This window comes from Balaenoptera acutorostrata, chromosome 13, assembly GCF_949987535.1.
Source record: "Balaenoptera acutorostrata chromosome 13, mBalAcu1.1, whole genome shotgun sequence".
Classification (NCBI taxonomy): domain Eukaryota; kingdom Metazoa; phylum Chordata; class Mammalia; order Artiodactyla; family Balaenopteridae; genus Balaenoptera; species Balaenoptera acutorostrata.
The window spans coordinates 76,658,357-76,684,241 of NC_080076.1; the positions used below are offsets into that span (position 1 = coordinate 76,658,357).

The window sequence follows — 25,885 nt, forward strand, 5'->3', positions numbered from 1 at the left end:
ACGCGCTTAAAAGTGATGACATCAGAGAGCGCCGCCACCGCCGACGCCATGAACAGCGTAGGGGAGGCTTGCACCGACATGAAGCGTGAGTACGACCAGTGCTTCAATCGCTGGTTTGCCGAGAAATTCCTCAAGGGGGACTGCTCCGGGGACCCGTGCACCGACCTCTTCAAGCGCTACCAGCAGTGTGTTCAGGTGAGCTGAGGCCCGGATCCTCTCGCCTCTACCCCAGGCACCGGCTTCTCTCTACGGTGTCCCTGGCCTCACACATCGTATCTTGAGGGCGTTGGGACTAGCAGGGTGAAGAAAAGCCTCGATGAGACTAGTGACAGTAGTTCTCTCCCCTACCGTCACCAAGGCTGCCTGGTATCTCTCCGAATGACAAAGTTAAATATTTTTGCAGCACTTTACTTTTTACGGAGCCCAGTAACATTCTTTGGTTCATTTGGTGCTCAACCTGAACTTGCAAAGTGGGCATAGTTATTCGTATTTTATGCATGAACACTCACGCCCAGAAATAGGAAGTGATTAGTCGAAGTTCACTAGAATCAAGTTTCCTTGGATTTTGCGGTGGTGCACTTTTCCAATATTGGTGAGGGACAAGGAGGGGTGTTAACCTCTCTGGCCTGTAGACATTATGGAGGATCTCCTTTTGTTATATTCCCTTCATTGGCCTATTTTATTCTCTCTTGACTAGCTAGAACATCTTCATTCCAGCCCAGTGAATGTGAAACTGATCTGAATCGTAAGAACAGCCCTGGGCAAGGCACTCCCAATTAGTTAACTTTAAAAACATCCTCAGTAATTACAGGTGGAGCTGCTGTGTTTACCCAATATACAGATAGGAAAGTTAGGCTTGATCAAAGTTACATAGCCGGTAAGTCCTGGGACTGATTTGAACTTGTGTCTGTCACAATAGAGTGGTGATACTGTTTAAATTCCACTTTTGAATTTTGACGTTAACTCTTTCCAATCTCTCTGGTTTTACACTTAATTTCTTTGTAATCTTATGTTTAAAAGCATGGGGTTTCAATCATGTTTGGTAGTCCTTATGGTCCAGTCGGATTTACTTTTGTACCATCATATTTATAAAGTTTGGTCCTCAGGCTCCATGTAGACCTTTATCATGTGTTTTCTTCCATCAGAAAGCAATAAAGGAGAAGGAGATTCCTATTGAAGGACTGGAGTTTATGGGCCATGGCAAAGAAAAGCCTGAAAGCTCTTCTTGACCTTGACAGTCACCTTGAAAATGGACTCCTCAAATCAGGAAATTGAGGACTCTGGATCATGTCAGTTAAAGCTGTGAAGATAGCATCGATTTGATGAATTTAGGAGAGAGGAGTTTCCTGTCCTCCTTCTTGATATTTTTCTCTCATTTGTAAACGATGAAAAAAATCACTCTTTGCTTTGAAATTTCTGGCTTTGGCATCAGCAGGAACTCAATGTGCTAAATAATGGGATTATGGTTGCAATACTTGGTCTGGGATCGGTTTTAAATATACCTTGTATGTAAATGCTGATAAGCTTGTCAGGATGACCAAGGCTGCCAGAGTTATGCTTCGAAGGACATTACTTGTACACTGTACTGGGGTTATTGTTCATGGAAGCAACTGGTTAGGATCTCTCTTTTCTCTCAGGGAGATAATGCTTTGGAAAGGGTTCCCAGCACAACAGTTTGGATCAATGCTTGGGAGCACAGTTTTATTTTTATATAGTAACTTAACTGTTACGATTGCTGGTGGACTGGGTTAGCCAAGAGGAAGACAGCTTTTAACAGTTCCCTACCTTAAGAAGAGGTGTCAGATCTCATATTAAGATGTGAAAGCTTCAAGAACACTGTGAACACCATCTCAGAGCTCATGGTGTAGTTCAGCAATTAAGATCCTTGGAGTGGCTATGCAGGATCCTAAATTGCAAAGATTTGCTGTTGCCAGCTTTCAACTTAAGTAAATGAATTAAGTCAACCTGTGTATCATAAAAGTGCCAAAATGCTGCATCTGGTTAAATGGGGGGAGAAAAGAGTTCACTTTGCCTCTTTTACCCACCCTGCCCTGTAATGCCTGTAATCATGAAGATGGAACAAATTGTAACATTTAGTTTCTATCATTATTTGCCCCTGAAACTCAGTGCACTTTATGGAACTACCACCCTGTAACCCCACACATCCCATATATACACTGGGGGGAGTTTTATAATTTAAAAATGAAGATTTATCTAAGCTAGGTAGTATCGTATAGCAAATGGAAACCACTGATTTCTAAAATTTCCACAGTAAGCTACACAAATATCTTAAAATGTTTATATAATGGCACCCAAAAAAATGTCAGGATCAGGTGAGCACTTACACACTTTAGAATGTCATGTAGTCTCCACAGTTGCGTATCTTGAGTAATGTGGTTCAATTTTTTTTGTGCCTATATAGTATGAAACTTGATTTATAGAAGTCCTAGATCCTATTATCTCTTCTCCACTTTACCAGTTATTTTATAAATAACTTCATATTTAATGTGACCAGTCCTTAATGTCACTGCAATACATTCTGCATTTATATTTTGACAGGTTAAGGTCCATTATACAAAAGATATTTGGAACCCAGTTGAGGGAGTCCAGGCAGCAAGCTGGAGTTAAGTATAACTGTCCTGAAGTAAGCCTGGCCACAAGCCAGTCAAAACCTTATAGGCTCTTGAATCTTACCACAAAACTGGTTGAGCCTTGAGAATAAAACAAATGTTATTATAATTGCTACTAAGGGAATAATTTTTTTCTGATTGTTCCTCATGCTATTTTGACTTTATCCTGCCCTTATAAAATGGCTCCCACTATCTCAGCTACTTAAAAGGTTTTAAATTTTGAAGAGGAAATCTTAATTGCTCTTTAATGGTGGTCTCTCCTAATTCCTATGGCTACAGGAAGGTTTTAATTCCAGAAACAAAGCCAGTTCTATATGCAGAAATGTGTCACACTGCCTTTATTTCTCCAAAAGTTTCTGATCCTTCCAGCCTTAAGGGAGCTGAGAGATGACCCAAGATGAGAACTTGACACCTTGGGAGAAAATTATCTGACCGTAGGGAGAATTCTTCAGCAAATGCTGGTGTCTTTGCCATCCGAAGTCTGCCAGGACCCAATTTTGACCCTTAATTAGCTTGACTTGTGGTATCTGCTTTATCCACCCCAGGCACAAGAAACCAATGCCAGGCCTGTTACAAACATTGTTATTTGGAGGCCTGAATTGGACCTGAAACACTAAACTGCAGCTGCAGACCTTCACTGCAGAAATAGAAATAACAGCAATGCTAATTTCTGAGGGAAAAACACCACCAAAGAATGCAACTCTCAGCTCATGACTAAGTTATTTATTTAAGCCATCTCCTGCCATAAGCAAAGGGACGGAAGATCAGTATAATGGTCATCAAGTATAATGGTCATCACTGGATACAAGAAGGTGAGCTTAACGTCTCGAACACTTTTCTGGTCCATATGTGCAGAGTAATGGTCCAACCAGTGCTGTGGTCCCCACTGGGTAATGGTCCAGGTTCTCTTTATTCGTCTTCATAGCCAGTTGGAAGCGGATTCACATGAGGGTTATGGAATAGGGTATGGTTACCATCTCCCCAGGGAAAGGGCTGTGGAGTGAAGATGTCAATTAGGCCAATTCCAGAAAATAGTTCAGAAACAGCACTACCACGAACTGCCTAAAGTAGGGTGAGTAACAGATAATACATAAAAACAAAATGGAAATTAGTCCTTTAACTACTGGCATATTTCAGCCCTCCCATAATTTAAGGGAGCGCTTATAAATTCCAAGGGAGCCTGTAAAGTAGACAGTATGAAAAGCAAGCTCAAGTTCATTACTCAAAAGCCTCTCCCTGGCAACTGTACATCAGTGCTGTGTTTCTGAAAGTGCAATCCTCCCGTCACCTGTATCAGAGTGGTAGAGGTGGGTATGGGGGCAGAGATGCTTACTTAAATGCAGATTTCTGGACCTGAAACAAATCTCTGGATTGGAAACTGCAACATACCCTCAGTTATTTTGCATGCTACTTTTGAAAAGCATTGCTCTAGGGCAGTGATTTCCAGCCCAGGATGATTCTGCCTCTGTGGGGACGTAAGCCAGTATCTGGAGACATCTTGGGGAGAGAAGCGGATACTACTAGCACCTAGTGGTTAGAGGTCAAAGATGCTGCTAAACATCCTATAACTCACAGGACACCCCCTCCTCGCCCCAACGAGAATTATCCAGCCCCAAATGTCAATAGTACTGAGGTTAAGAAACCTTACTGCACGGCTTCTAATTCTATTGTACAAGGGTGGGAGTGGCGCTCAAACTCAAAAATTCTTTCTGAATCTAAGGATCCTGCTTAATTTTCCAGTCCTACCTGGGCTAAGTGACGTAATAATTATTATTATATATCTGCATCAATAGCCAAAGGATGACATAGTTGGGATGATAACTAGCACAGAGGTGAACAGAAGCTGTCGATCTCTTCATTATGCAGCTAGTAGCTTCCAGATGCCCAGGTTTTAGAAAGGTGAACAGCCTTCCGACTTTGCCAGTCTAAGGCAGTTTCCCAAATCTCCAAGTTTTGTACCAGCGACAACTGTTTCAGAACAGTATCAGAAGGCAAAAGGTGGGATGACTCGGAGAAAGAAAAACTAAAGCGCACTTATTGTACGACCTTGAAGAAGAAAAGTGAGATATGACCGGAGAAAATAAAAATGTGTTTGGGAGGATTAAATGAGAAGCTGTACACGCACGGCACCCACGCTTTTAGAGAATGAAGAACTTGGACTAGGGCATTTGGAATGAAAAGCGAAGAGACACTCGAAGAGACTGCAAGGGGTACCTTGGACCTGATGCGGAGATGGGGGTAGGCGACGAACTCGGGTCTCTCCTCCTCTCCGTGGTGCGACTTAAGGAACACGTTCAGCATGCTCACTCCCACCCCGGGGAGCGCCACGAAGTAGGTGAGGGCCTTCCACATGCGAGCTGCAGAGGGGGCACGACGCTCAGGCCTGGCGGTAATACGCCCCGGTCTCCTCTCCCTCCCCCAAGGCCTCAAGCCAAGGTCACAGCCCCGCCGCTCTTCGCTCCAGTGGGGCCGAGGCCCGCCCTGAGCACCCAGCCCCAGTACCTGAGCCCTCCTCGCCGTGGGCGCCACTCGACATAGGCCGGCTCAGCAGCCGGGAACGACCTAGCAGCCCAGAAACCCGGGTCGCAGCTGCCGTCGCCATCTTCGACAAGAACCGCCGCAGCGCCGGAAGCGGAAACAGAAAAGTTGACTCTGGGGGCGGGGCCACAACCTCAAAAGGAAGTTCCTATTGGGCGGTGCCTTTTAACCCGAGGAGCTTGCACACTGTCTTCCGGGCCCGCAGAATCCTAGCCTGAAAGCTCGGAGCCGCAGAGCTAGAGGGAGCATGCGCTCTGCACTCCTGCGTGCACTCCCTGCTCCCTAAGGTCAGCACCCTGGTGAGGTTAAGCGCAAAAGAAAGGTTTGTGGAGGACACCCTGGCATCCGGGGTCGCTCCCTTCGTTGATGTCCGTACACAGCAACAGGAGGTTCCGAGCACAAACCACTCTATCTAAAATGCCATTTCCCCTCCTCCCTATCCTTTGACTCTGCGCTATTTTTTTCATGGCACCAGGACATAATAATAATTGTCATCATCATTATTACAATATTTTGTCGGCATCACAGAGTTTATGTTCTATCAGGGGAGACAAAAGATTTTGCCACTGCAGCATCCCCAAACTCTGTAATCGCGCCTGGCAGGTAACAGGTGCTCAACACAAATTTGTTGAATGAATGAAAGAATGAATGAGTGAATGAATGAATAGCAACGGGAAGCAATTGGCATCTGTTATATTTTATGTCTACAATTCTTTCCCACCCCTCCTGTCATTTTTCTTCCTTCTACTCATCTAAAAACAGTTTTAAAAATAAAAGTTAAGGGCTTCCCTGGTGGCGCAGTGGTTGAGAATCTGCCTGCTAATGCAGGAGACACGGGTTCGAGCCCTGGTCTGGGAAGATCCCACATGCCACGGAGTGGCTGGGCCCGTGAGCCACAGCTGCTGAGCCTGCGCGTCTGGAGCCTGTGCCCCGCAACGGGAGGGGCCGCGATAGTGAAAGGCCCGCGCACCGCGATGAAGAGCGGTCCCCGCACCGCGATGAAGAGTGGCCCCCACTTGCCGCAACTAGAGAAAGCCCTCGCACGAACCGAAGACCCAGCACAGCCAAAAATAAATAAATAAATAAATTAAATAAATAAATTTAAAATAAATAAATAAATAAATAAAATAAAAAAATCTCTTTCTTAAAAAAAAATAAATAAAAGTTAAAAAATAGATACATAAGATAAAATGAAAGTAAACTTTTTTTTTAATTTTATTTATTTATTTATTTTTGGCTGCGTTGAGTCTTCGTTGCTACGTGCAGGCTTTCTCTAGTTGTGGCGAGTGGGGGCTACTCTTCATTGTGGTGCGCGGGCTTCACATTGCGGTGGCTTCTCTTGTTGCGGTGCACGGGCTCTAGGCACGCGGGCTTCTGTAGTTGCAGCACGCGGGCTCAGTAGTTGTGGCTCAGGGGCTCTAGAGAGCAGGCTCAGTAGTCGTAGCGCACGGGCTTAGTTGCTCCGCGGCATGTGGGATCTTCCCAGACCAGGGCTCGAACCCGTGTCCCCTGTATTGGCAGGCAGATTCCCAACCACTGCGCCGCCAGGGAAGTCCCCAAAGTAAACTTTTTGACCATAGGTTCCTTTAAGGATATAATGAAAGCTATGAATCCTTTTCTCACAAAAAATGCAGCTGCTTCTAAGCACACACAGTTTAAGCACGCAATGTTGGGGGAAGAAGGTACTATAAAGTACATCCAGACACCCGCTAAGAGTCCTGTGCCCCCGGTTAAGAACCTCTACTTAGAGGAATAAACAGGGACTCTGGCGTGGTAAGACTGGATTCACATTTTGTTTCCATCCCTCACAGCCTGTATGACCTTGAGCAAGTTAGATAAAACAAATGCTTTAAGGTCCTGCAGTTTCATGAAAACAAAAATTTAGGATCATATTACTAGAGCTTCACAATCTGATCTTTCTTTCTCTGAGTAGCCTGGGTTTTTTCATGTTATGGTGAAATTAGGATTGTCAAATCCCTAGGCATCCTCAAACACAGCCAGAGGGGCTGTGAAGCCCCGCAGTGTAGCCATGGAAAGGGTCCAAGCTCAAGGATCAGGAAATCCTGGGTTTAAATCTGGTCTGTCCCCAACTGTTCCTCTTCTCTAAAATGGGAATGTAATATGCAGTTATCCATCCCTTTATCTGACAAACAATAATTTAAGACACAGCCCCACCTGGGGAAGTTACTCACCCTCTATCCATAATAATGATGGTTCATTTAATAAATATTAACTACGGTGGCTACTATGTGCCAGGTGTACACAGTAGTATGCAAGAGCTATAAGATCTCTCTCATGCAATTTACAATTCAGTGTTAGAGACAGGATTAAGTGAAAAATGCCCAATGCCTAGGATATGTTAAAAATTCAACAAATGTTTATTTTCTCATAGGACTTTCATACATCTTACAGGGTGGTAGTGCTACGTAAAGATTCTGTCTGTCGTATGCTTGGCCCACAGTACATTCTCAGGCATGATGCCTATGATGTTATTGCCAGGTATGCTCAGCATTTGCAAAGCTTTGGATGACTGAGTTTAGACAGACCAGGAAACCAAAATCATCAATACAACGAATAGCTAATATTTACTAAGCACTTATTTCGTGCCGTCATCTATGCTAAACACTTTACATAAATTGTCTTCTCCATCTCAGTAAGTGGGCACTCCATTCCTCAAGTTTAACACCTTGGAATCACCTTTGATATCTCTCTCTCTCTCTCTCTCTCTCTCTCTCTCTCTCTCTCTCTCTCACACACACACACACACACACACACACACATTTTCTATCCAGAATCTGACAGCTACTTACCACCTACTGCTACCAATTTAATCAAAGGTGTTATCTCTCACCTGGGCAATTGCAGCAGCTTCCTAACTGGTCTGCCTGCTACCTGGCCCTTCTACAGCCTATTCTTACGTGGCAGCCAGGGGAATCCCTTAAAACCTGTCATATCATCTTCTTCCTCTGCTCAAAATCCTCAGTGGTTCCCATCTCAGAGTAAATGCCAAAGTCCTGACAGTGGGCTGCCAAGTCCTACACACCTTGTCCCCAGCCACTTCTCTGACATCATGTAGTCTACCTGCTCCCTTGCCCACTTCACTCCAGCTACATTGGCCTTCTTGCCTTTCCTTGAACATGCCAGGCATGCCCCTGCCTCAGGACTTTTGCACATGCTCATATCTCTGCCTAGAAGAGTTTCCCCCAGGTAGCCGCATGAATTGCTTCCTTATTTCACTCAGGGCTCTGCTTAGAAGCCATCTCTTATCAGAAAGGCCTTCCCAGGCCACCCTGAAGTGAAATAGCTCCTCCCCGCCCTGACACTCTATCCTCCTTACTGCGCCTTATCTATCTTTGTGGCACTTACCACCATCTGCTGTATTAAATATTTATTGGTTTATTGTCTGCCTTTCCTCACCATACACCATGGGGGCAGGGACTATGTTTTGTTCACTGGTGTGACCACTTGGCACATGATAGGACCTCACTGAATATACATTAATCCCAACCATGATCCTGTGAGCTAGATACTATTCTCCCCATTTTTCAGATAAGGAAACAGAGACTCAAAGTTGTGAGGGAAATTGCCCAAGATCACAAAGCTTTAGGCAAGTGGTGGACTCAGGCAGTGTGGGACTCAAGCCAGTTCTTTTAACCTCAAAGCCATACAGACTTTGCTTTAGGTAGAACGACACCAACTCCGAGAGGTCACCCTGTCAAGCTCATGCTAATCTGATGCTCTGAATAAGGATTAGCAAGAAAAAAAAAAAAAGAGCTAATAATTTCTGACTTCAGTAGGTTTGGAAAGAAAAATATTTCAAGTCATGGGGTCCTTGAGAATGGATGGAACCATCAAATGTGTTTTCAAGGTGCTGAGCTGGCAGTTCCCAGCTTGTGCATCCTCTCACAGTGAACCCCAGGGCATCTGGCCTCTCTGTGCAGGGAGTATCCCCAAGGCCATGGCCAGCCAGGCCTGGATTTGACGTCATCTTCTCTGGCAGCTGGTGATGTTTACACTCATGTTGAAGCCACTAAGGTCTCTGGTGCTCTGTTTCCTTGAAACAGGGAGCTGGCAGGCAGGCACCTCAATATTGGGGCCAGCTGCTGATGCGGGGATTGGAGGGAGGCTGGGGGAGGCTGCCTAGCCAAGGACAGGGCTTGCTTAGGGGAAAGGTTATCTGGGGCATTCTGCCTGCTACTTCTGCTGTGGTTTCTCCCAGCTAAGAGTTCATCCAGTTCCTGGACCAATAAATATTTGTCTGCCAAGAGACTAATCCCAAGTCTCAATTAAGTGCTCAATTATCGTTCGTTATTATTTTTGGCATGGTCAGGGGAGGGGTACAGGTTCTATGGAAACAGAGCAGAGGGGTATTTGGCCTGCACTATGCAGAAGGCACCGAAGCTTTTTTCCAAGCACGCTGCAGGGGTGCTATGACCACCACTTCCATCATCTGAATAACTTGTCTGAGATGCTTAGCATCATTAATTCATTTAATTAGGGTCTCAACTGTGTCCTTGGACTGGGGCAACAGCACCGACCTCATGGAACACCCAGTCTAGAGGGAGAGACTGACAAGTAAACAGTTACTACAACCAGTGTGATGGGTTCTACAATGGGGGGCAGTACAGCATGAACCTTGGTATCAGGGTCTAGTCTCAGGTCAGCTACTTAGCTACGTAATCATGGGCAAGTCAAGTGACCTCTTAGAGTCTCACTTGTGAATTGGAGTTATTACAAGGACTTAACAGGATAATAGTTATTAGCTAATATTTATTAAGCATTTACCATGTACTGGGCCCTTCACGTGCATTAGTGTAGTCATTACAGCACTGCTATGGGATAGCTACTATTCTTATCCCCATTTCACAGATGAGGAAACTGAGGCACAAAGAGAGGTGAAGTCATTTGCCTAAGTTCCACACCCTCTAAGTGATTGAGCCGGGATTCAAATCCAAGAAGTCTGGCCTCAAAGTTTGCACGTTTAATCACTCTGTGATACTGCTTCAATAACTCAAGTGACCAAGCAAAGGAAATTACAAACAAGACGAAAAGACAACCCTCAGAATGGGAGAAAATATTTGCAAATGAATCAACGGACAAAGGATTAATCTCCAAAATATATAAACAGCTCATGCAGCTCAATATTAAAAAAGAAACAACCCAATCAAAATATGGGCAGAAGACCTAAATACACATTTCTCCAAAGAAGACATACAGATGGCCAAGAAGCACATGAAAAGCTGCTCAACATCACTAATCATTAGAGAAATGCAAATCAAAACTACAATGAGGTATCACCTCACACCAGTTAGAATGGGCATCATCAGAAAATCTACAAACAACAAATGCTGGAGAGGGTGTGGAGAAAAGGGAACCCTCTTGCACTGTTGGTGGGAATGTAAATTGATACAGACACTATGGAGAACAGTATGGAGGGTCCTTAAAAAACTAAAAATAGAATTACCATACGACCCAGCAATCCCACTACTGGGCATATACCCAGAGAAATCCATAATTCAAAAAGACACATGCGGAAGATTGGGATTGACATATATACACTAATATGTATAAAATGGATAACTAATAAGAACCTGCTGTATAAAAAAATAAATAAAATAAAATTCAAAACTTAAAAAAAAAAAAAAACAACACTTGCACCCCAATGTTCATTGCAGCACTCTTTACAATAGCCAGGTCATGGAAGCAACCTAAATGCCCATCGACAGACGACTGGATAAAGAAGATGTGGTACATACATACAATGGAATATTGCTCAGCCATAAAAAGGAATGAAATTGGGTCATTTGTAGAGACGTGGATGGATCTAGAGACTGTCATACAGACTGAGGTAAGTCAGAAAGAGAAAAACAAATATCGTATGTTAATGCATATACGTGGAACCTAGAAAAATGGTACAGGTGAACAGGTTTTCAGGGCAGAAATAGAGACACAGATGTAGAGAACAGACGTATGGACACCAAGGGGGGAAAGTGGCGGGGGGGTGGGGTGGTGGTGGGATGAATTGGGAGATTGGGATTGACATGTATACACCGATGTGTATAAAATAGATAACTAATAAGAGCCGCTGTATAAAAAAATAAATTAGGGGCTTCCCTGGTGGCACAGTGGTTGAGAATCTGCCTGCCAGTGCAGGGGACACGGGTTCAAGCCCTGGTCTGGGAAGATCCCACGTGCCGCGGAGCAACTACTCCCGTGAGCCACAACTGCTGAGCCTGGGCGTCTGGAGCCTGTGCTCCGCAACAAGAGAGGCCGCGATAGTGAGAGGCCCGCGCACCGCGATGAAGAGTGGCCCCTGCTTGCCGCAAGTAGAGAAAGGCCTCGCACAGAAATGAAGACCCAACACAGCCAAAAATAAAAAGTAAAAAAAAAAAGTAAAAAAATAAATTAAATAAAATTAAAAAAAAAAAACCTCAAGTGACCTTAGCACTGTGCCTGGCACAAAGTGAGTGCTCAATAATTTTTTGTTAACTATTATTATTGCCATGATTAGGGGAGGGGGAACAAGGTCTATGGAAGCAGAGCAGAAGGGCATTTGTCCTGGACTAGGGAAGGGCAGTCAGGGAAGGCTTCTTGTAGGACGTGACATCTAAGTCATGCCACCATCCCCCCAAATAAATATGAGTGAGTCAAGGACAAGTTTTGGTTGGAAGGGAGATGGGAGAGTTTTCCAGGCAGACATCACCACAGAGAAAAGATATGGGTACTGTATCCAGAATTCCAAACGGTGCCTTAACGTTGGAGGTGTGAAGGGAGAGAAGGAGCAAGAACTTAAGAGTCCTGCAGACATAGAGAATGGACTTGAGGACATGGGGAGGGGAAAGAGTAAGCTGGGATGAAGTGAGAGAGTGGCATGGACTTATATATACTGCCAGATGTAAAATAGATAGCTAGTGGGAAGCAGCCGCATAGCACAGGGAGATCAGCTCAGTGCTTTGTGACCACCTAGAGGGGTGGGATAGGGAAGGTGGGAGGGAGATGTGAGAGGGAAGAGATATGGGGATATATGTATATGTATAGCTGATTCACTTTGTTATAAAGCAGAAACTAACACACCATAGTAAAGCAATTATACTCCAATAAAGATGTTAAAAAATAAAAATAAAAAATAAAAAATAAAAAAAGAACTTAGAGCCCTACAGTCCTACAGGCTATGATGAGTTAGGATTTTATCCAAAGGGTACTAAGAAGACTTGCTTTTAAGCTAGGAGAGAGGTGATCAGCTTTGCACCTGAGGCTTTGCACAGGCTGGCCTCTCCTGTCTGGAAATGCCCTTCCCACCCTGTTGTGCATCTCTGTCTGCACGCACCCCACTCAGTTCTCACCTCCTACAGGCAGCCTTTCCTGGTTACACCGTGCCCCTGGCCTCTGGTACCCCAGTGAGGTTTAAGTTCACTACACTGTGTTTGAAAACTATTCCTTCTCCTCATTTCCACTCTGAGCTCCAGGAGAGCTCCCCTCCCCCCACCCTTGTCTAAGATTCCTCTGAATTCCCATACAGCCTGGCACAGAGCAGTCATAACAAAATGGTTAAGAACTCAGTTTCTCAGTCAAAGCTGGATTTTTAAAAAATATTTATTTATGGGCTTCCATGGTGGTGCAGTGGTTAAGAATCTGCCTGCCAGTGCAGGGGACAGGGGTTCGAGCCCTGGTCTGGGAAGATCCCACATGCTGCGGAGCAACTAAGCCGGTGCACCACAACTACTGAGCCTGCGCTCTAGAGCCCGCGAGCCACAACTACAGAGCCCACGTGCCACAACTACTGAAGCCGGCACGCCCTAGAGCCTGTGCTCTGCAACAAGAGAAGCCATCGCAATGAGAAGCCTGCTCACCACAACGAAGAGTAGCCCCCGCTCACCGCAACTAGAGAAAGCCCCCGCACAGCAACGAAGACCCAACACAGCCAAAAATAAATAAAATAAAATTAATTAATTTTAAAATATATATATATATTTGTTTATTTGGTTTCACTAGGTCTTTAGTTGCAGCAGGCGGGGTCCTTAGTTGTGGCATTTGAACTCAGTTGAGTCATGCATGTAGGATCTAGTTCCCTGACAGGGATCAAACCGGGGCCCCCTGCATTTCGAGCACAGAGTATTAATCACTGCACCACCAGGGAAGTCCCTCAAAGCTGGATTAAAATCCTGGCTCTGCTACTTTTGCTGGACAAATCACTTCACCTTTCTGTGCCTCAGTTTCTTCATCTGCAGAATGGGGAAAATCATAGTACGTACCCACCTAATAAGATTGTTGGGAGGACTGAATGTGATGATATGTGTAAAAACACTTAGCATCTTGCTCAACAAATAGAAGCAATTTGTATTGTATTTTTATTAATCATCTGCTGTTACATTAAGCTAAAAACAGAACCAGTGTATGGTCTGTGAAATATATGTCAATAAAGCTGTTAAACACAACAAAGCAGGCTACGAAACATGATGAAATGTATATTTCCATTTTGGCAAAGTGCATGGAAAAATGCTGTAAGGGTTATACTTACGTGTTAAGAGAAGTATGTCTGGGTTTTAATTTTCTTTTAAAAATTTCTACAATGAATATTTATTACTTGTGCTATAAAAACAAAGGCTTTCACCAAAAAGCAGACTGTGAAGTTGATACCAGAACTTGTGCTGTTGGTATTCTTCCCGTTAGACTGTAAGCCCCATGAGGGCAGGGACCCCTTCTGCCTGGCGCAGGAAAAGCCCTGAGTAATTGACGGAAGGGTGACTGGATGAATGGGGGCTTCTCTGGTACCCTCACCTGCAGTACCGCACTCTCCCTGTGGGTGGCAGGCTCCGCATGTGTGGGCGCCGCCCACGAGTCTGGCCACAGATGAGTCGCGCCAGCGACCTTCAACGTGGCTGTCTTGAAGGAGGGAGAGAGGTGGAACCTGAGAGAGGGGTAGAGAGAACTCGGGCTCAGGGACTCCTTCTTAAGGCCTTGCCTATTAGATGTCTCCTGAATCTTCCCCGGATTGGAACAAGAAAACTTCACTTTCTAGAGAATGTCCCCTCACCCCACCTCACCCCACCCCACACTGGGGAGCAGAGAGGAGAGACTGAAAGGCCCCTGGGGCCTGGGAGACAGAGGAGGAGAGAGAGAAGCCATCCCGAAAATCTTCATCTTCGCAACTCATAACTCACAGGGTGCTGCTCTTGGCAGTTGACTAATTGCCTCCATCCAGTAGCTCTTTGATCTTAGAAGGGAGGTGTGCTAGCGTCCCATTTTGCAGACGAGGGTCATTGTGGCTTAGAGAGGTAGTGCTCGCTTAGAGAGGCAGACCTCAGCTGAGTCTGATTCCAAATCCCTTCCCTTGACTCTGCCTCCTCCCCCACTCCCCCCTCCCCTCCCCCACCGTGAGTCAAGCTGAGACATCCTTGGAGGTGGTGTGTACCCATCTAAGTTACCATTATTAATTGTTAATACTAACAGCATCTGTTTAGCCTAGACTTCCTGTGGTACTGGCACTTGACATATATTATCTCATTTAATCCTTCCAACAACACTTTGAAGTAAGAACTACTGTTATCCCCATTTTACAGATGAGGAAACTGAGCCTCAGAGATGCAAATATTGACAAATCTGGAGACAAGTTTGACAGAGCCAGGATTCAAATGCATGGCTGTCTGACCCCAAAGTCTGCTTTTTACCAGTACATGTTTTCCCTTCATAATTATTTTAAGTATTAAAGTATCGAATACATACATCTATATGGTACAAATTACAAAATAATAATAATAATAAATAATAAAGAATGAAAAGCCTCCCCATCCCTGTTCTCCAACCACCCAGTTTTACTCCAAAGAAGGTTACCATACTAGAGCTTTCTGATGATCCTTCTAGAGATATTCGGTACGTAGATGAACACCTATTTTACCGCCTCTTACGCACTGATCAGTGACTTTCTAAACCATAAGAAGGACCAAGTCTTCTTCTAGAACATGGTATAATTTCTCTTCACTGACTCCTTGGATTGGCATGCAGGGCCTCCCAGGGGCACCTCCACCCACTTTATGCATCAGCCACATAGGTCTTCTCCAAGCTCCGCATCATGTTGCCATCTTCCCAGCCTCCTTGCCTCCAGCCTCCTTCCAACTGCTTCATTTATTGTGATCTCTTTCCCTTTGAGGCTCCCCAGCCAGAACCTATCCCCCCTCCCTCTCTGCCCCCAGAGGCCCTGTTAGCCTCTCTCTTTTAGCACATTTCACTGTACCGCCTGTGATGGTGGTTGTCTCCATGGTTGACTCTCCGACTGGATCATTAATTTTAGGTGTCCCTTGTCATTGGGTAGGTGGCCTTATAATGGTGCCACCATCCACACAGTCCCCAAGCTAACAAAATAGGAGTCGATCTTTCTCATTGTCTTCTCTTTCATTTTCACAGCCAGTCAACCACCAAGTGGATTTTACTTTGGAAATGTCTGTCTAATGTTCTCCATCCCTGTTTCGTCATGGCTACTCTTCTCTCTCCCCTGGACTATTGCATTAGCCTGAGGGCTGGTCCATCTCCTTATAGCTTCACCGCCTTCAATCTGTTCTCCACAGGGCAGCTATGGTGATTCTTCTAAAGGGCAAGTCTGACTAGACCTCTCCTCTCTGCAACCCTTCAATGGCTTCCTGTTGCCTGAGGTTAAAACCCAACACCTCACTCTGACCTTCAAGGTCCTGAAGGATATACAGTCACTGCCTATTGCTACCATTTTCACTAAGGACACCTCAGTCATCCTCTGAGCTAATCTTTTTGTTTCTGAAATATGCCAAGTCCCTTCCAACCACAGGGCCTTTGCTCATGCTGTTCTCTCTGCCAGGAATGCTCTTCCCACTCCTCATCTCACTAAATTCTAAGTAGCTGGGGAGCTCCATGAGAGCAGGGACCTTGTCAACCTTGCTTACTCCTGTATCCCAACACCAAACCCAGTGCCTGACGCAAACCAGGTGCTTAATTTTTTTTTTAATGAAATGATTCTGCTTTTTAAATTTTTGACACAACTTTTGCTCTCTACCATGCAATATAACATCATGTCTTCTGTGGTTTTTTTGGGGGTTTTTTTGGCCACATGGCTCGGCATGTGGGATTTGAGTTCCTTGACCAGAGATCAAACCCGCGCCCCCTGCATTGGAAGCGCGGAGTCGCAACCACTGGACCACCAGGGAAGTCCATGTCTTCTGTTTTTATCTAACAATTTCGTGTGCCCCACAGCTACATCCTAAACTGCACCCAGACAGTCACCCACTGTCTGCATTTCCCATGCCAGGCTGCACAGTAATAAATACTAATTGTTCTAAAATTTTTTTCACATTCAAGATTTTTATTATTTTTACTATTATTATTAATTTTTTAAACATCTTTATTGGAGTATAATTGCATTATTGTTAATTTTTTGGCCGCGTGGCATGTGGGATCTTAGTTCCCTGATCAGGGATCAAACTCATGCCACCTGCAGTGGAAACACGGAGTCCTAATGACTGGACCGCCAGGAAATTCACTGAAGAGTTTTATTATTATTTTGCTGTTGTTCTTCTTCTTCTGGTGACAAAATGCCAACTGTAAAAACTTCAGACAGAAGTAAATTAGAAGGTATGAGTTCCCCAGGGGCCCACCCTTTAGAACCATTGCTGATTTAAATGGCACCTGTAACCTTGTTTCCATTTGTAGACTTTGCAGGGGAGGAAGACAAGGCTCACCTGCCTGCCTGTGAGGATACTGCTTCTTTTCTTATTTTGTAGCCCACACCCCGCCCCGTAGTTATGCACACAGCATTGATCCCAACATTACACATTTTCTGTGAAGTTGGCAGTCATTGGCACCAATGACTCTGATGGAGAGGAGGTCTATTTAAACCTCACCAGGGATGGAGGCCCATTCTCAGGCTTACATCAGACTCCAGGTTTACATCAGACTCTAGGTCTCCATTCAAGTTTGTAAACATTGAATGAACTTGAACACTGCTGGAAAAAATAAAATTCCTGGGTCAAACTGAACCCAGGTTCAAATCTTGCCACCAGCACTTCCGTGTGCCCTTGCGCAAGTCATTTGCTTTCTCTGAGCCTCCTTTCTTTAGCTGGAAGATGACAACAATAAGAATAGGATCACACTCCAGCTGTATTGGCTTTCTTTTTCCTTGAGCAAGCCAACCTCATTCCCACCTCAGGGCCTTTGCAAACGCTGTGCCCCTTGCCTGGAACCGTCTTCCCCCAACTTGTCACGTGATATGCCTCCCCTTAAATATCAGCCTTCTTGGGGAGGCCTTCCCTGGTCACTCTCTCTAAAAGAGCTCCTCTTTGTTTATAGCCACTATCATTTTTTTTATAGCACAAATCATAATCTGTGCTTTTGTTTCTTATTAATTACCCAACTTTTTTTTTTAGCAAATTTTATTTATTTATTTATTTATTTATTTATTTATTTATTTATTTTTGGCTGCTTTGGGTCTTCGTTGCTGCGCACAGGCTTTCTCTAGTTGAGGGAGCAGGGGCTACTCTTTATTGTGGTGCGAGGGCCTCTTCTTCCGGTGGCTTCTCTTGTCACGGAGCACGGGCGCTAGTAGTTGTGGCATGCAGGCTCAGTAGTTGTGGCTCACAGGCTCTAGAGGGCAGGCTCAGTAGTTGTGGCTCACGGACTTAGTTGCTCTGCAGCATGTGGGATCTTCCCGGACCAGGGCTCAAACCCGTGTGGCCTGCATTGGCAGGCGGATTCTTAACCACTGTGCCACCAGGGAAGTCCCTACCCAACATTTTCTGAGGTCCTGCTGTGTGCCAGGCACTCTTCTAAGCATTTCATAGGAAAATTCATTCCATTCTCAAAATAACACTTTGGAGATAGTAAGTACTCTTAGTAGCCTCTTTTGCCGGAGGAGGAAATTGAGGCATCAAAAGGTCAAGTAACATAATACGAGGACAGGTCATTAGAAAATGGCTGGGAGGGGATTTTTTTTTTTTAATAAATTTATTTATTTTTTTATTTTTGGCTGTGTTGAGTCTTTGTTGCCGTGCACGGGCTTTCTCTAGTTGTGGCAAGCGGGGGCTACTCTTCGTTGCTGTGCACGGGCTTCTCATTGAGGTGGCTTCTCTTGCTGTGGAGCATGGGCTTTAGGCACTTGGGCTTCAGTAGGTGTGGTTCGCAGGCTGTAGAGCACAGACTCAGTAGTTGTGGCCCACGGGCTTAGTTGCTCCGCGGCATGTGGGATCTTCCCGGACCAGGGCTCGAACCCATGTGGCCTGCATTGGCAGGCGGATTCTTAACCACTGCACCATCAGGGAAGTCCTGGGAGGGGATTTGAATCCAGGCTGGCGAGGACCAGAGTCCTACTATCCACCTAATATGAGTCATCAATGGTGTCCAGGAGGGTCATTCCAAGAGGGAAGAGATCCTGTGCTTCTTCTGTAATTGGGTGGATCTAAGCAGGTGTTCTCCGGGTCCCATTTCAAAGGAATTCTCCTCCACCATTTACTACTGTGCACTAAGGACTCTAGATGGAAGGACTTAGTTCAAACAAGCAAAGGCTTAGCATTGACAATGGAGGTGAAAACAGCATCCAGATTAGAGGATGATGTGGCTTCCGCCCACGGTTAGTAGGCTGATAAGAGGCCTCTAACGTCCTGGGAGATGACACCTCCGACCAGCCCTGGATCTCTTCCATGCCCATTCTCTTCACTCAAGATGTGATGAAGCAGATGTTTATACCTGGGTGTTGGAAAACAGTCACCTCCTCTGCAGAGTCACCCTTGATTCCCCAGGCTGAGTCAGGCACCTTTTCCACATTCCCAGAGCCCCCTGGGCACATCCTTCTGCTAAGCTGCTGCCGCTTTCCATCCCGTCTCCCCTCACTCCCCCCTTCCCCCCTGTGAATTCCCTAAAGACAGAGACTGGCTTCTTCCTTGCTGTGTCTCTTTCCCCTTCCCCTTGGTCTATTCACTCCTACTCACCCTTCAGGTCTCATCTTAAAGGTCCCCTCTTCCAAGAAGCCTTCCCTGGCTACCTCCATAATCCATAGAGAAAACGTTTCTCTGTGTAGCAATTGCTTGGGACTTCCCTGGTGGCGCAGTGGTTAAGCATCCGCCTGCCAATGCAGGGGACACAGGTTTGAGCCTTGGTCCAGGAAGATCCCACATGCCGTGGAGCAACTAAGCCCGTGCGCCACAACTACTGAGCCTGCACTCTAGAGCCCACGAGCCACAACTACTGAAGCCCACCTGCCACAACTACTGAAGCTCGCGCGCCTAGAGCCCGTGCTCTGCAACAAGAGAAGCCACAGCAATGAGAAGCCCGCGCACTGCAATGAAGAGTAGCCCCTGCTCACCACAGCTAGAGAAAGCCCGTGCACAGCAACAAAGACCCAATGCAGCCAAAAAATAAATAAATAAATATATTAAAAAAACAAAAAAACAATTGCTTGCTTGTCCAGGTCACCTCACCCTCCATCCAGGAGTTCCCACATCTCAGTGTCTATGAATCAACCCGGGAAACTTGTCAGATGCAGATTCCCAGCTCTAACCTCAGAGAGTCTTATTCCAGGGGCTGGAGCAGGGCCTGAGAATCTGCCATGGAGCTGCTCACACCCTGAATCTGGTGCTGGGGGTGTCAGAGGAAAGATGCAATAAATGGGGCTGCTTGAGGGGAGGGACCGTGATCATTGTGAGCCCCCGTTAGCCAGTCTGTGTCTGGCACATGCATGATCGTTGAATGAATGCTTGAAGGAATGAATGGTTGCCAGCATTATATTGATATGTTCTCCAAATACAGCAACTTGATTTTGGCCTTGAAAGAGCCCCATGGGGCTCATTTGTTTATACTCTCCTGGATTGGAGGCGGGAGAGTTGAAACTCTGGTGTCCACAGTGCTGAATTGGAAACCAGGGCCCCTACTGCTTGGCCATGCTACCTGAGCAAGTTAATGAGTCCTTCTAAGCCTCAGTTTCTTCACCTACAAAGTAGAGATGATAATGACAATGCCTGCATCATTATTATTCACAGGGCTGTGAAGAGCTTAAACGAAGTAACAGTGCCTGGCCCAGAGTCAGTGTCCGAAAACTTCTGAATCCTATGATTATTGCTCTTGTTGTTATCATTACAGCTATTAGTAGCAGAGCTAGAGGGACCTCAGATCCTCAGATTCAGGGGTTCCCTACTCAGTGTTCCATGGATCACCCTCTCCTAAGGAATCTGTTGCGGGGGTTCAGGAGAGTGTTCTGTGAACATCTGGAAATGGAGTACAAAATTGTCTACGTTTGCCCATTTTTCTGAGTAGGAGAACCTTAGCTTTTAACCACTTAAAGATGGGAAACTGAGTCCAGAGAGAGCAGGGGCCTTGCTCCAAGTCTCTCACTTCATTCATTCATTCATTCATTCACTCCTCATTTCTTCAACCAAGCACCAAAGATTTCTCGAGGGCCCACTGTGTGCCAGGATCCAGAGATGAACCAGTCACATCCTAGTCTCTACCCCTTACCTCCCACCCCAAGGCATCTCCTCCTCACTTTGTAAAGGTTTCGTGCTTTTATTCTGATTCCTTTGCTACCCACGATGCCCTGGTGGGTAGTTACTTCATCGAGTAAGTCTAAATTCTTGCCCTAGTTGAATGCCTTGTTGGTAGTTTTACTTGAAGCCTTTACTTCCCTTCTCCGAGCCTCGGTTTCCCAACCTGTAAAAAGGGGGTAACCCCCGCTGCCCAGAGTTGTAAGAATGAAGTGAAACAGATTTGGGACTTCCCTGGTGGTCCAGTGGTTAAGACTCCGTGCTCACAATGCAGGGGGCCCAGGTTTGATCCCTGGTCAGGGAACTAGATCCCACATGATGCAACTAAGAGCCCACATGCCACAACTAAAAAAATCCCCATGCTGCAATGAAGATCCCGCACACAGCAATGAAGATCCCATGTGCCGCAACTAAGAACAGTGCCTGATGCACAGCAGACACCCAGTAAACCTTAGGAAGAGTTAATGTTATTATTAGGAACTCACAAGAGGCTTCTCTAATTAGGGTGAAATACGTCTGGGAGAAAAGGGAAAACATGTTAGGGGGGTTGAAAATCTTTCTGAGCAGTACAAAATAGCAGGCATTTTGACCTCATTATATCCCTTTGCCCTCCTAATAAACGTGTTGAGGTAGGTATGATTCTATTCCCTGCCCATTTCACAGACGTGGAGACTGAGACTTGGTGAGGCGGAACGACAGCTAAGAAGGAGGAGAGCTGGGACTTGACAACATTCATGTGCCTCACATGTCCCACCCCAAACCCTGCCCCAGACAGATGCAGGCAGGTTGCCAGCTCCCAGTGCCAGGGGAGCCCCGCTCCAAACCATCTGCTCTCCAGAGCCTGACTGTTCTCCTCCCCGGCCCCCCTGCCTGGTGCAGGAGGAGGCTTGGATTTCCTGCAGAGGTCACAGCAGGATTGTTTTCTTGGTGCTCTAGAAGTAAGGCCTTTCAACTCATCTCTGCTGCACAGGGATTTCCTGGTTCTGTGCCTTGGACTGTTTCTGCTGCTTTAGACCCTTGCCCAGCTCCAGCCAACACCAGCATGATTCAATTTTGGACCTCAGACCAGAACTAATAAATGCATTAATTCATTAATTCATGAGACATTCCACCTGCTATGTGCCACACACTGGGAGTACAAAACAGACACAGGCCCTACTGCAGAGAACCTGAATATTCACATGAAGGACACACAGAACCAAGAAATAACATACAGTGTGATCAGTGCAGAGATGGGAGTATAACCTGGCTCTGTGAGAGCCCAGAAGAGGCACCAGATCCAGCCTGAGAGTGGGAGGGGATCTAGGAAGGCTTCCCTGAGGAGGTGACCTCTGAGCTGATTAGCAGGAGTTCACCTTAGTGTTTCATCAATTTCTCATTTTGTAGATGGAGAAATGGATCCAGGGAGAATTATTTAGCTCATTCATTCATTGAAGCAAGCAAACATTTCCCTAGTATCTACATTTCTCCAATATCAGGCCCTGAGCCTGAGGATACAGAGGTATAAGGAAACAGCCCTGCTAGATGGAAGGGTACAGAAAAGCCCCAAGCAGCCAGGGGACCTCACCCTTGGCCCATGGGCGCCTTTGGTTTTTTTGTGTGTGTGTGTGTTTTTTTTCTTTTACCTTTTTGAAGTCAGGGTTATTGCAGTATGCTTTACATAGAGTAAAAGTCTCCCTTTTTAGTGTATAGTCCCATGAGTTTTGACAAATCCATACAGTCCTGTAACCATCATAATGGAGGCCTAGACCACCATTTGTATCTCATGCTCAACCCACTTCCTGAGCCCAAGCTTTCCCCCTTATTCACTGTGGGACCTGAGGCAGGTCTTCCCCTCCCTGAACCTCAGTTTCTTATCTATAAAATAGGGACCATCATGTCTGTCTTATAAAAGCGATGTGAGGAGGCCAAGCACAGAGTAAGCACTCAATAAAAAATACCAACTCTTAGTGGATGTCCCTTTTTCATTCTGTTTCTGTGGTCTCTCTCTCTCTCTCCGTGTCTCCCTCTCTCCCTCTCTCTCTCACTCACACACACACACACACACACACACACACACACACACACACAAAGACATTTTTGAAGCCTCTCGTTTCTCAGGGAGGTTTTATTTATAGGCCGCGCCTCATTGTGAACGTGAAAAGGAGAAAGCCCAGGCCCTCCGTAGACCTTTCATGTGTAAATCAGGCCGGGCCAGGAGCACCGGGGTCACCAGGAGGAAGATTTCACTCTTAATTACTCCTAGAGAAAGCGGGCGGGAGGGAGGCCGGGCACAGGCTCCACCCACGTGGGAGGGAGGCCTCGCCGGCAGCCCTGGGCCCGCTGGGTCCGGGCCCCTCGCCGCCCAGCGCGGGTTGCCAGACTCTCCCAGGCCCGGGCCCGGCGGGCCTGGGGCTGCACCAAGGCAGAGGCGCAGGTGCCCCTGGGGAGCTGGACCCCAAGTGGGTTTCTTTGAAGGCAAGTTTGGACGTGGAAAGAGGGTGCACAATTTGGCAGAGTGGGTGGTAGGGAGGGGATGGTCTGTAAAAGGGCAGTGGAGGTCCTAATTTGAAAAAAAAAATTTTTTTTTAAGATCTTTTATTCATTCTTTCTTTTCCGGTGTAAAAATAACCTGCTCTAGAAAAGGAGTATGGAAGTATTCTCACCAGGCCTTCAACATTGTTAACCTCAGGGAATGAATTTGGACGTGAGGAGAAGGACATTATTAACATTTTTTCTAACACATTTCTTTATTTTTGACTTAGTACAATGACTATGTATTGCCTTTTGTAATTAAAAAAAAGGTACTTTTCATAATATCTGTGATACTGTTTTCTGATTAGAAAAGAAATTTATATTCTGCGTAAAACACAAATAAAACTACCCATGATCTCACCCAAAGAAAGTCACTTTTAATATTTAGGTATATAGCCTTTGATGATTTATTTCTGCACAAAGTTTTTCGGTTTTATTTTTGTTTATTTTGCATACTTATACTGCACACTTTTGGCACTACTTAACATATTGAGGTTTTCTTCCATTTGTCTTTTCTCTTCATGTGTTTCAAATATATATAGTATATATATTTAAATTTGTATAAATATATATGTATATAAACAGACGTATATTCATATAATGTATATTTCATATTTTATAAATCCATTATATATTATACATTATATAAATACATTATATATTTATATAATATTTAAATATTATAAATGTATATATCTATTTATGTTGCTGGATGGCAATATCTTATATCTTTTTTTTTAATACCTTATATCTTGAAATTTAAAATACACAAACCATTGGGCCTCAGCAATTCCATATCTAAAATTCTATTCTGGGACTTCCCTGGTGGCGCAGTGGTTAAGAATCCACCTGCCAATGCAGGGATACAGGTTCGAGCCCTGGTCCGGGAAGATCCCACATGCCGCAGAGCAACTAGGCCCGTGCGCCACAACTACTGAAGCCCACGCACCTAGAGCCCGTGCTCCGCAACAAGAGAAGGCACCATAATGAGGAGCCCGTGAACCGCAACGAAGAGTAGACCCCGCTCCTCGCAACTAGAGAAAGTCGGCGCACAGCAACAAAGACCCAACACAGCCAAAAACAAATAAATAAATAAATTTATTTTAAATAAATAAATAAAATAAAATAAAATTCTATTCTACAGAGAATTCTCTGGCAGTCCAGTGGTTGGGACGCCGCACTTTCACTGCCAAGGACGAGGGTTCGATCCCTGGTTGGGGAAATAAGATCCCACAGGCCACACGGTGTGGCCAAAAAATAATAATAATAAAATAAAATAAAATTCTATCTACAGATATAGTCACACGAATGGGAAAAAGTTAAATAGTATAAACAAATATGTTCATTGCAGCAGTGTTTATAAAAGCAAAAGCTAGCAACACCCTTGATGTTCATCATCAACCTTGATGGTCATCAGTCAGGATTAATTAAATAAATTATAATGTCACATTACAATGGAATGTTTTGTAGTCATTGCAATAGAATATCATACATGCAAAGATACCCAAAAATCTATACTGCATTGAATAACAAAGCACGTTTCAGAATCATTTATATTGTGTGAATCTCTCTCTCTCTATATATATTTTTTTAATGGATAATCATATCTAAGTATACATGCACAGAAAATTTCTGGAAGAACACACATGAAACTGGTAACAGTTACTTTTGGGGAAAGAGACTAAGGGATAAAGAGAGGTCCAAGAACTTTTACTTTCACCTGATACTTTTGTGTACTGATTGAATTTTTCTTTTAATGTGACACGTTATATTTATAATTTTAAACTAGTTGACAAAAATGTAGTTTAGCTATATATAATTCTAATATATGTTCATTAAAGAAAGTATAATATTCATTAAGTAAACACAAAGTTCATTAAAGAAATACAATGTTGATTAAAGAAAATATAATCCCCTATACCATCCAAAGACAACCACTGTTAACATTTTGGTTTATTTCCTTATAGTTTTCTTTCTAAAGTTTTTTTTTTTTAACTCTGAAAAATGTACTAGTGGAAAAATATACACAAAGGATATATTTGTAGAAAAGTTAGGAAATAAATACCACTCAAACCCTACTATTCAGAAATAACTACTGTTTACATTTTAGTGTATAAACTTTGAATGCTTCCCTGCAGCATTTTCTTTGGGGAGTTGATTTTGTTTTTTTCAACACCATTCTTTCTATATATGTAAATTTGTATTTTCCCTTTATTCATTAGCTTATTTTTATATGCTTTTCTATGTTATTATAAACGACTTGCAAATATAGTTGTTTAATTTTGTTTGCTCCCCTTCCTCTAGCCACGGAGCTTGCGGGATTTTAGTTCCTCGACCAGGGATTGAACCCCAGCCCACGGCAGTGAAAGCGCGGAGTCCTAACCACTGGACCACCAGGGAATTCCCTATAATTTTAATAGTTACAAAATATTCTTCACTCAAACATTTCCCTCTTAAAGATGGCTAAGTTGTTTCCAAGTTTTTGTGATTATAAACAACTCAGATGAGCACTTTATACTTACATTTTTTCTTCTATGTCAAATAATGTCCTTGTATCTCAGCAGCGGAGTTATTGGGCTAAAGGCAATATTCATTTTTCAGGCACTTTAAAAGCATTGTCCAGGGACTTCCCTGGTGGTCCAATGGATAAGACTCCGCAATCCCAGTGCAGGGGGCCCAGGTTCCATCCCTGGTCGGGGAACTAGATCCCGC

General features: G+C 44.7%; 2 protein-coding genes and 1 non-coding gene across 3 annotated transcripts; 2 read left to right on the forward strand and 1 right to left on the reverse strand.

Moving 5' to 3' along the window:
• Positions 1–11: 11 nt before the first annotated feature.
• On the forward strand, positions 12–2,090 carry TRIAP1 (TP53 regulated inhibitor of apoptosis 1). The gene is made up of 2 exons (XM_007183975.3): positions 12–195; positions 1,146–2,090. Exons 1-2 carry the CDS (start codon positions 16–18, stop codon positions 1,227–1,229), a joined length of 264 nt encoding a protein of 87 aa, XP_007184037.1. The 5' UTR covers positions 12–15; the 3' UTR covers positions 1,230–2,090.
• A 1,243-nt stretch (positions 2,091–3,333) lies between these two features.
• LOC103008559 (cytochrome c oxidase subunit 6A1, mitochondrial) lies at positions 3,334–5,288 on the reverse strand. The gene is made up of 3 exons (XM_007183977.3): positions 5,133–5,288; positions 4,845–4,987; positions 3,334–3,623 (listed from the first exon to the last, which is right to left on the reverse strand). The coding sequence occupies exons 1-3, from the start codon at positions 5,230–5,232 to the stop codon at positions 3,540–3,542; spliced, it is 327 nt and encodes a 108-aa protein (XP_007184039.1). The 5' UTR covers positions 5,233–5,288; the 3' UTR covers positions 3,334–3,539.
• A 15,602-nt stretch (positions 5,289–20,890) lies between these two features.
• TRNAV-CAC (transfer RNA valine (anticodon CAC)) lies at positions 20,891–20,963 on the forward strand. Its single transcript has one exon. It is a non-coding gene; the product is annotated as a tRNA-Val (tRNA).
• The last annotated feature ends 4,922 nt before the right edge of the window (positions 20,964–25,885 follow it).

What these genes read in the sequence shown, in the direction of transcription:
- TRIAP1 (XM_007183975.3), top strand. Translation starts at nt 16, where the DNA reads ATGACATCAGAGAGCGCCGCCACCGCCGACGCCATGAACAGCGTAGGG. An exon ending in GCTACCAGCAGTGTGTTCAG is followed by an intron (nt 196 to 1,145) that starts GTGAGCTGAGGC and finishes TTCTTCCATCAG; the next exon opens with AAAGCAATAAAGGAGAAGGA.
- LOC103008559 (XM_007183977.3), bottom strand. Translation starts at nt 5,232, where the DNA reads ATGGCGACGGCAGCTGCGACCCGGGTTTCTGGGCTGCTAGGTCGTTCC. An exon ending in CCACGGCGAGGAGGGCTCAG is followed by an intron (nt 4,988 to 5,132) that starts GTACTGGGGCTG and finishes CCCCCTCTGCAG; the next exon opens with CTCGCATGTGGAAGGCCCTC. An exon ending in ATCTCCGCATCAGGTCCAAG is followed by an intron (nt 3,624 to 4,844) that starts GTACCCCTTGCA and finishes TTCACTCCACAG; the next exon opens with CCCTTTCCCTGGGGAGATGG.